Source organism: Atta cephalotes (assembly GCF_000143395.1).
Source record: "Atta cephalotes unplaced genomic scaffold scaffold00037, whole genome shotgun sequence".
Taxonomy (NCBI): domain Eukaryota; kingdom Metazoa; phylum Arthropoda; class Insecta; order Hymenoptera; family Formicidae; genus Atta; species Atta cephalotes.
In genome coordinates, this window is record NW_012130101.1 from 378,643 (window position 1) to 390,527 (window position 11,885).

The following is an 11,885-nucleotide window of genomic DNA, read 5'->3' on the forward strand; positions in this document are numbered from 1 at the left end:
GTAGTACGTAACTACTATATTATTATATATATATATATATATATATATATATATATATATATATATATATACACATTGAATTACACACGAAGAACTAGTGTCGGCTCACATTGGCATTTCCTTCTATATCTAAGTATTTATTCTTTAATTTATATATTTGGAGAGTCTTATTTATATTTTAATTTAATGTTAATTTATTATTCAATTATTGTATTTATATATCTTTTTACGGGTTATTTAAGAATTTCATGATACTGCACAGCTACTCGTGACATAAAGCAATAGTTGTTATTTACATAAAAAAATCGTGAAACATTTGCTATTTTTCAACGTATTTCATAGCAGAATTATTTGCTAAATCTCGTGGAGTGAAATCTCACTCAAAGAAATAAGAAAAAAGAGTAAGAGTAAAGATACGGCCATTCTTGTTTAACAGTTTTCACTCTTTTTTCAAGACAAACTAAATTTTAAGTCTCTTTGTGAAATTTCACTCCACGAGATTTAGAGAATACAGGAAATATAAGTTCAATAACCTAAATCTTGATCATTTGTCATAATTAGTTTATTATTAAAATTAAATTAATAGGATTAAAGTTTGCTTTACATTTTTTTTATGATTAAATGAACAACAGTTTTAAAAATATTCTAGTTTCTTAAATCTAACTTTTTAAATCGTATGTTACCTTAATTTTTTTTCCTTTTACGTAAAATTTCCTTATTACGTAAAAATGTATATTATAAACTTACGACGTGTTAATTAAATCGTGGGCTATTTAAAGATGATTATTTTGATTTACACAGATACTCCTTACATTACTTCTTGAAATTATTATGTGCTTCAGAAATTGAAAAATGTATTAAGTTCTTAAGAGTATAATAAAATACAATTTTTTCTTTTTCATACTCTCTAAATCTGAATCAGTGAAAAAATCGCTGATTGAATTAGTGATGTCTTGTATCGCTGATGAATTAGTGAAATGAAATCGAATTCGCTGTGCAATTAGCGATAATAGCGAAGCTCATTTTGTCAGCGATTATATCGTTGTTCATTTATTTATTAGTGACTTCCGAGAAATATGTTCGTTCATGATAGATAACGGTTTCACGAGGGCTGCAAGCGACTTGTAATGTTAACTTGATATCATTTGATGTCATTATCTTTTACGTTGCTCGTATTATATAATGCAATATTATGGACGTCCACATCTATTTTTTCAAAAAAAATCTAAACGTTCCAAGAAGCGAAAAGCTGCTGTTATTAATGATCAGAATCAGAATGATCCACAAAAACTATTGATGGCATGTTGTTATGTAGCTAGGCATTCAGGTAATAATGATTTGAGAGTAGTTTTGAAAGAAATTTTAAAAAGCCCGATAAAAGTGGCAGATTAAAGAAGTCATAAAAATCCTACGTCAATTGTCACAAAACTATAGATGAAGCTTTGCAATATTTGTTAGATCGTTGGCTATCTAAATGATGATATGATTATTTAAGTTCATTAATTACGTTCAATCAAGAGGAGCCGATATATTTCTGGCGTATGAGCACATTTCGCCTGCTAAGGTAAAATGCCGACGCATCCGAGCAGGATATGATCTTTACTGACACTATGGCTGAAGTTTTAATTCAATTGCTTCTCAATCATACTGCACAAAGAATTATGGAATATCAAACTGATTGTTCAGTATTTGAACGAAAATCATATAAACGAGGTTGAAATGTTTCTGATATGTTCCTGAAGTTTTGACGGGAGTACTAGCCATTCTGCGTACAAACAAAAATTTGGGGCAAGTAGTGTAGAAGTTTCTGACAAAAATCTATTTGCTATTATTCTCATATCCTTACGATTATTGAATGGAAATAATGCGGTTCTGTGGAACAACAGACAAGTTCATAGTCCAAAATTTTGCCGACCAATAAAACTGGAATTTGTTAAAAAATCAATGAATATAATTCTTAAACCACAAACAGGCGATTGAAAATTAGATAGCTGTACTACAAATTTTGCAAATAAAATTACAGGAATATATGGTGTTTGTACATTTTTCTCTGTATTTAATTCTCATTGATGGAAAGGTATTAAATGTTATTACTAATAAATGTTATTACTAAATCTAGAGGGGGCATGTCTACAGACATGTCCCCTCTGCCATGCAACACCTCGGCAATTTAATGATCTTTCTAATTTTAATACAGAAAGCACAACATTTTTATTTCATCCAAATAGTTTACAATATGAAATAAGCATTCTATGCGTGAAGATTTCTAGAGTACTTGCATATTTCGTACAGATTACATCTCAAAAAATAGCAAATACGAGATAAAGAAAATAAGGAAAATTTCGTACAAAAAAAAGAGAAATTCAGATTATTTTATGGCAAAAAATGGGATTAAAGGTAGATCAGCCAAAATCGGGAGGAAGTGGCATCACAAATGATGGCAATATGGCTCGCAAGCTTTCAAACAATGCTCATATCCTAGTTGAACTTCTTGGCCCTTTTGCATCTTTCTTTTAATTTACAATATGCGAATTATTCTCATTGCTTTATTAGTCCATCTGTTAATAGATGCAATTCTGTTCGGAACCTTATGCAATGCTAAACTGTACGTAGAAAACTATCGATGATATCTAATGCCATTGTCAGTCCATAAGATGCTAATCCATAGGACTGATATCATAAAAAATAGCATACTATTTACAGGAAGGCTTGAAGAAGAAGTATCAGAAAGAAGACACAAAAATTACAAACAGTAATCGCCTGGATCATAGTCGGAAGCACAATAGAATAGCAACAATGAGGGATATGTTTCATCGTGTCGATGGATACTTCAGATCCCATAATTTCTAACTTAAACATACAGTCACGTCTCTGAAACAATAATAAGAAAAAGAACTTACCCGTTGAATTGAATCTATTAGCTGTTTCTGAAATTAAAATATCACATTCAGACGATGATGATGACTCAAACGATCAGGAATCAGAGAACATAGCTGGGCTACCGAAAACGTTCGAAGCTTTGGATGATCTTGTCTAATGAAAGTGAAAACGAACAATAATGGCGAAAATGAGGAGATGTGAATAACCGTTTTTGTTTTGATAATTTGTTTCAAAAACAAAATGAGAAAAAAAATATTCGCATGTTATAAAAGACTACGATCTTCATATTAAGCATTCTAAAGTAGTGAGAGGCAAGGGGACTCGCTGTAATAAAACCCTGAATAGTGAAAGGCAAAGGAATTCACTTTAATAAAGTACTCCCAATAGTGAGAGGCGAAGGGACTCATTTTAATAAAGCACCCTGATTTACCAATATGATAATTAAGGGGTCTGAAATCGTACTGTAACCTCTTCGTGGTAGGCCTTGGAAACAAATTTTGTAGGCAAACTACAAGTGTCACAATTCAAACAAATTCTATTTTTATTTTTATAGTCACTATATTGGATTCGCCATTTTTAATTTCGAATTGTTTGTACAGATTTTTCATCAGCGATGTCTAAATATTGAATTTGATAGCAATCAGAAGATTTTTAGCAATTTCATCCGCCATATTGAATTTGCCATTTTGAATTTTGAAATTCTGATTCGTGTTCAGCGATCCTAAAAACCTGAGTACTGCTTTTGATAATAAAATAACTGAATTTTAACTTTTGGCCAATTTTTGGGACTTTTATCCCACTGTGCAGCGCAGTGGCTATAACAATTGTTTCATTTACTCCTTTATGATTTTTATTTTCTACAGACTTTATAATCTACATTTTTTCTAACAGAGTATGAACTATAAATACATGTTGAAAGATTATTTCGAAAATGTAATGATTGTAATATAAATAAATTTGGAAAATTCTTTATTTTTTTATATGTATTTGTCCAGAATAAAAAAATATTAATTTTCTGATGTAAAATACACAATTTAGTTAATAATGAAATGATCTAAATTCTTTGAATTAAGCTACGGTACTCACTATTTAATTATCATTTGAATAATCTTGTTATATAGCATATATATCCTAGTAAATTGGATGATTTTAACAAAGCTTCAAAAAATGGACCATGAGTAGTTAAAAGAAAATCAGAAAATGAAAATTTTGATGGGTTACAGCCAAAACTAAAGCAAAAGAAATTGATAGTTTCGAAAACAATAAATTTTTAACGAAGCAGTTTGACCAAGTCACTTTAAAGCTTGTTATTAATACTGCATCTGCATTTTCACTTGTTGAGCATAAAGCATTTATCGAATTTTGTGAAACGACGATTCAGCAAATGCCTATGACTCGCAAAACTTTTATGATACACATTGATAAAATGTTTGTAAAAATGAAAATGGAATTGGTCGAAGAGCTAAGTAAAGTGAAATAATGTGTTTAACGATAGATTGTTGGGCTGCATTTAAAAGGTAGTTACCAATCTACTTTTATTAAAAATTTTATTACATTTCTTTTTATTTACTGTTGTTGGCCAATGATCAGTTCATTATATTTTCATCCTACTTGGGCATGATAATACACTGGTTGGATCATGATACTTTGGAGTGAAAAATCAAAAGAACGGCACTTGCGTGCCGTTGACTTCAAGAAAGACATACATATGATGTTCTCGCAAAGACAATTGAATCAATATTACTTAAATTTAATGTCTAAGACAACATGTATTGTGACAGATAATGCCAGAAATTTTGAAAAAAACTTTTAAGTCTATTTAATGTCTCACGAATTTAATTATATACTTATACATTCACATTTAACAGAAAATTAGAAAATAAATAAAAATTGCAGTTTCGTAATTGAAAAGAGCTTAATAGTTAATAATGTGGTATTAATATATTAATATTTACAGAGTGTACAGTGAGAATGAAGAAGAGGGTAAAACAGAGAACGAACCTGGAGAAAATATAAAGTCGGTCGAAATGTCAGAATTTTTAGCCAATAGTGAAGAAAGTTATAAATTACCACTTCAACAGAAATGTGCTTCCCATATTAAATTTAGTTAGTATCGTCGATACTACAGTTTCTGCTGAAAAAAATACTAATTACAAAGGAATAAGTAGAAGGCATTCGCAAAATGTCAAGCTATATTTAATAAGCAAAATCATCTATCGCAGCATATGGTTAAAGCAAGTCTTAGGAAATATTTAAAAGTTCCAAACGCTACAAGATAATAATTAATAATTGATATTAATGGAAAATAATTGTATCGATATTTTTTTATATATACATTAAGATGGCTAATATTTTATAAATATATGTTATTTATGATCGTCCATCCTAATTACTTTCTAAATAAGAAGAGAAGTGTGCAAAAGATGAGTCCAATCTATTAATATTAGCACATACTTTGGAATTTAATATTGTTTCTTGTGGCAACATTTTTTTAGTTTTGTTCCTGCTTTTTTGTTCTAATACCTATAGGAAAGATTCCATTAGCGCTGCAATAGCGATGCAATAGCACACATCTAATCAATTGTTACTTATTTACCTAGTTACTTTTTACTGACCAATGAAATTTTATTATTTTTAATTTAATCAATCAGCGATTTATATACACTATCGGGCTTATGTTCTATTGGAACCCTCTCATACATATAAATCAATTAAGAGAAATAATTCTATTCTTGATTAAGTGTGAATTTATATACATATCCAACAATAACAATTTTGTAAATCGCCGAAATCAGATTTTACAGGTTTTTAATGTTTACTAACAATTAATTAATTTCCGTGACCGAAATATTTAAACATCAAAATCAGCTTTGAAAATAGGATCTCAAGCAGAACAACAAGTCACAATAATGTCAAAATGACCCTAAAATGAATCGGAAATAATTGAAAAATGACTTTTAATGATCATTTTGGAATCATTTTGATATCTTAATGACTTATTGTTCTGCTTGTCTACTTGTTCTCTTAGAATCGATTTTATTGACTTAATTAATATAATCGGTCGATTAAGTGTTAAAGATGATAGATCTATTTAATTCTACTTAATGATAAATGCGATTGGTTGGTTTCAATGGAATTATAAATATAATTAATCAATATATTATAAATATAATTAATCAATCAAGTTACGGGATTGATAAAACTGGTTTTTAATTGATTTATTCTCGAATTTTAATTGTTTGCTTTTGAATTATAATTGTTTATATGTTTATGTTATAAAATTGACAATTAGTATATATATATCTTAGTATATATATATATCTGTTTATAAACTGTTTATAAAAATTTTTTGGTTGTGTTTACATCGTTTTTACTTTTTACTTGCACGTCATTTAGATGGAATTCGTTCTACGATGCTATAATAAAGGTAACAGACAATATTGAATAAGTGAACGTTAGCTTCTTCCTTAAAAATTCCTACTTATTACTTTACTTGACTTTCTTAAAGAATATTGCACGGTAATGTTGCTCCTTTTTTAAGATGTATATTTAAGATTTCTATTATAATTAGATTAATTAATCATGAATGATTTATTGATTATTATGTTCTAATTATTTCACTGAAAATTAAATAATAAAATAATTCTTTCTTTTACGTTATACAAACACAATATGCTAATTTTTCCCGATATTGTAAATAACCTATTACCAAAGATCTGAATATCTTACAAAGAGACAAACATATCTTTATGGGATATCTATTGTCTACGCTAGTATCAATTAAACAGTATTTAAATACAAAATTGACTGAGGTGCTTTATGTAAAACCATTATTAAATACCTTGCTAAAAGGTATTCGCAAAAAGTATAGTAGTAAAAATAGTAAAAGTAGTAGTAAAAATTGACGATATTATAATATGACTAAAGAATTTAGAATAATGTACAAACTAGCAACTATCTTCATTGATTTTAGCTTTCAATTCAAAGTTTAGTAAATAGCATCAAACTGTATTTTTAATTGAAATATTTGTAAAACTTCATGTACAAGAGATAAAAAATTATCAAATACGTCACTGATTACTTTTATTATTATTTCTCTCTTCATATTATATATAATGTAACAAAATATATTAATATTTTTACATTTCTATGCTATAAGTGCAATGAACTGAGAATAATTGCCTGTTTGATACCAGATTTTAAATTGCGCTGGATACAGGCTGAAAATGAAAAAAAAGTTTACTGAATTTTTGAAAATCGACTATTCAGTAATTTAACACTGAAAAAAATTATGTATTAAAATTATATATTAATATTAATTTAAGTATGCCCAATGAACAGATGAAACAAGTCTTAAATAAAACTGACGAATTTTTTATATTTAATAAGACTGGAGCAAAACTGAAATAAAAATATTAGATGTACAACTTTGCTTCCGCCGTTTTCCTATAGATGGCTTTAGCGGTAAGTGATGGTCGAAATAAATAGATCATAGACGTCATACAATAAACTTGGGCATCTGTCAACATAACCCCATAGAAACATTAGTCGATTTGTGTCTGCATCATAAAGTTATTCTCGATTGAAAATGTCAGTTTACGAGCCAAATTCTCGTCATTTGCGGGAGGTTTTAATTTTTTGCTTCAATATGAAGAAATCTGCGGCTGAGGCTCGAATGCTCTCAAATACTTATGGTGAGGCCGCTATTAGTGAAAGAACGTGTCGTGAATAATTTCAAAGCTTCAAGAACGGTGATTTTGATGTCCAAGGTCATGCTCTATATTTGGTGGGACCAGCTCGGCGTAGTGTATTATGAACTGTTAAAACCGACTGAAACAATCACAGGCGATCGGTATCGAACGCAATTGATGCGTTTGAGCCGAGCATTGAAAGACAAACGGCCGCAATATAACGAGAGACACGATAAAGTGATTTTGCAGCATGACAATGCTCGATCCCATGTTGCGAAAGTGGTCAAGACATACTTGGAAACGTTGAAATGGGAAGTCCTACCCCACCCGCCGTATTCTCCAGACGTTGCTCCCTCTGACTATCACTTGTTTCGATCAATGGCACACGGCCTGGCTGACCAGCACTTCCGGTCTTATGAAGAAATAAAAAAATTGGATCGATTCGTGGATAGCCTCAAAAGATGACCAGTTTTTTCGATGCGGGATTCGTACGCTACCCGAAAGAGGAAGTAGTGGCCAGCGATGGACAATACAATTTGAATCATAAATGTATAACCAGTTTTTTACAATAAAGCCTCGAATTTCGGAAAAAAAACGGCGGAAGCAAAGTGTACACCTAATACGATAACTGAACATTATTCAAACCTATTTGACGATTGATACGTTTGCCATGGAAAAAGATTTCCCTAAGGCATTCAAATGTGCTTTTATAAAATATAACATCAATATCATCTTCGGTTTACGTTAAACGGTTGTTCAGTGCAGGACTTATTTTCAATAACTTGCGAGAAAAAAATGTCCGACAAAAATTTGAAAATGGCTTTATTACTTAAATTCAGTCTTCGGTAGTAACTTTAAAACTTTTAAAACTTTTAACTTTAAAACTCGGTAGTAACGTTAAAATTTTAAAAGTTAAAAAAGTTATAAAATTAACTTTTAACTTAGTTAATTATAAATGCATTAAATTTTAACTTAATTAAGTTACTTTTAAACGTTAACTTTTTAATTTTTTTTTTAAGTTAAAATTTTTTTATCTTTTTTAAATGCCTTAGAAAAATAATAAAATATATATAATAAGATTAAGAGCGTATATTCGTAATCCGTTCATATTTTAAGATCATCTTAAGTAATTTCTTAAGTAATTTCTTAGGTGCTAATAGCCTTCTGATTGATTTATGCCATAAGCTTTAGTTCGAATCTACAATAAATGTTTTAAGCCTTAAATTATAAGAAATTGACCAATTATAGTCGAATGCGAGAAGAATATCTGACGATACCATAATAGTCCATTTCTTATGGCTTAAGGTTTATTAAAGATTTATTAAAAAGTACAAATCTAAAAACCTATCTGACTATCTGCAGAGAGAAACCTGAGAGGGGCCATCATGCGTGATTAACTTCCATATAATTTCAGACCACATTTAGTTCATTTTGGTATATTCGCCCAAGTGGCGCGATTTAAACTGTCATGCGTTATGTGTCCACAGAATATATATCAAAGTTATTGTTAAAGTAGAATTGAAGAAAAAAAATAGAATTTATTTAATTATTATCTGATAAATATTATGAACAATGTAAAAATATCATAGAATATAATAGGGAATAATAAAGATGATTCCATTATGTATTATTTCATTCTTATGTATGAATTAATAATTTATTACATATAAAAAAGAATGGCGCGTGTGTGTGTGTGTGAGATGATGATATATCATACCCATTATGTATAAAATAGAACATTCTTTTTTTATTTTTCCTAGTTTCAAAAATTTTCATTAATCATGATAAAAATTGAATGGATCTGCATTGTATCAGGCTATAAATTTAATTCTAAAATTCTCCTGTCATTTTTTTCCCAAGAATCCGACATTATCACAAAAGTGGAAAGTAATTGTGAACAATAATATTATTTTAAATGTTTCAGAGGAATTGAGAAAATATAGAGTATGTCATTTTTTATCTGAAGATTATATTTACTCTCAAACTCGTCGAAGACTAAAACATAATGTCTAATAAACATAATGTACAGTACCTAATATAAATATGTATAAATATAAATATGTATAAATATAATAATAAATGTAATATGCAGTTAATACTGAGAATGATGCAAATATGACTGAACAACGATCTGTAACAAGTACAACAGAGCTGTCTTTACAATCTGAAACAAATGGTATAACTGAGTTACATTTACAATCTCAAAGTAATGAGTCTCACTAGTAATTTCACTAGTAATGAGTCAAATGAAACTTCAAGTTACTTTATATGTACAAAAACAAGTGCATTACGAAATGATCAAAATCATATCGAAAATAATAATACAGATAATTGTCCCAGTACATCGAAAACTTCAAGAAATATACTTGGATCTATTACAAAATAATACTATTTAACACCAAAAGCACAGAAAATATATAAGAAAACTGTTGTTAGTAAAGAAAGGAACTAATGTTAGTAAAGAAAGGAACCGAATGAAGAAACAAATAATATAATAGATTATAAAACACGCTTGAAGGATGCAAAAAAGTTGTTAAATACACAATTTTGTAAAAAATTCAATAGTTTAACTTCAACACAAGAATTGTTTTTTAATATGGAATTATAAAATACAAAGATGCTTCAAAGGTAGATTTTAAATTATTATTTAATGAATTAAAATCTTCATTGGAATTAATATGTCCAGAACAAAGTTTCCAATATTTAAACAATATATTTTTTTAATCAAAAGCAGATAATAGCGTAAATTTGCAATATCTTTTTCAATTATCATTGAAAAAATTGTATATTAGAATTGTATATTTTTTAAACTGTAACTATTTTGTTCGATCAATTTTTAATTAATATTGTTTAAAATTAATATTGTTAAAAATACTGTTTCTTTATTATTTGTATTGTAGAAAAGAAAATTCTCGCTTAATGAAAAAATTTTAGCACTTTCACTGTTTAAACAATCTGGATCATATTATAAAGTATTATCAAAATTATTTGTTTACCAAGTATTACAATTCTTAAATGTTTATTACAAAGGATTTCTTTACAACCAGGAATTAATAAATTTGTTTTTGAGCATCTTCGATAGCGTATTGCATAAATGAATGATGAATGAGATAAATTATGTGTATTAATGTGAGATGAGATATCTTTAGAAGCCAATTTGCAATATAACCAATTAAATGACAAAATAGTTGGCTTTGAAGATTGGGGACATAGACGCATACATCATTAATAGCATGTATTAATTTTTATGATAAGAGAAATTATGAATGGATGGAAAATGCCATTGTCTTAAAATTTCCGTAAAAGTCAAACAAAATCTGCACAGTTATTAAGATGTATCAAAGAAATTATAAAAGAGCTGACTCAGGCTGGTAGTTGTCGCAACTGTATGTGACCAAGGAGAACCAAATATGACATAAAAATCTTATTCTAGATTCTAGAGAATTCTAAAAGAAAATGTATACAAACAGATCAAGAATATCGTGAATATTTTGTTTTTATATTAATTAATTATTATTACTATAATTATATTTTCTAATATATATTAATATATTAGAAAACATAATAAATAATGCATAAAATAATTTTTAATTTTTTTTTAAGGCGATATTATTGAACTTTTCGGACAAAATATTGTATCCATCTATAATTCACCACATCTTTTAAAAGGAATCCGTAATAATTTATTATTTAAAAATTTAGAATTTAATGTCAATAGTTCAAAAACAAACAAACGACAATTTGCATCATGGGAGATCATTAGCATATAAAATGGATATCAACACAAATACATTAAATCGTCAATTGCCAACATTAACTGACATGTAATTAGATCAAAAATAAAAAAGATGAAAGTTAAATGTGCTGCTTAAGTTTTCAGTGTGTTCGGTATCTCTATGATTCACGATGTCTAGTTATATCGATGAATCCACAAGATGTCGATTGCTAAACGACGCATACGTCATGCGTAATCGATTAAAAAAAATAATATCAGATCGTCTTGGCAACAAAAAAAACTGTTTTTGTCTTCTGCACGCGTCTTGTCTCGTGCAAAGTTATCGCCACGCTACCGCTAAGATTCTTTCCGTATCCACTGTTCGTCTGCGTGCGAGGCATTTTTAATAAAAAATTTGGAAAGCAGAGAAGATTTCATTTTTCTCAACTGAGTGCCCTCGAAGCATTAATACCGCAGGAAACAGACGGTGATCGCCTGATCGCGCCATTACGATTTCTTCGGGCGCTCAGTAAGATCACCAACCCAGTCACCTAGATTATCAGCATATATTGAACATAAAAGCAAAATCGAAGATAATT

The 11,885-nt window shown here is 28.8% G+C and overlaps 1 protein-coding gene across 1 annotated transcript in view; it reads left to right on the forward strand.

Moving 5' to 3' along the window:
* Window positions 1-10,990, forward strand: part of LOC105621810 — a 15,522-nt gene extending 4,532 nt beyond the window's left edge. The window contains 5 exon segments of the mRNA XM_012203261.1: window positions 4,838-4,986; window positions 9,664-9,777; window positions 10,706-10,791; window positions 10,897-10,943; window positions 10,945-10,990. Coding sequence (XP_012058651.1) covers window positions 4,838-4,986; window positions 9,664-9,777; window positions 10,706-10,791; window positions 10,897-10,943; window positions 10,945-10,990 — 442 coding nt within the window.
* The last annotated feature ends 895 nt before the right edge of the window (window positions 10,991-11,885 follow it).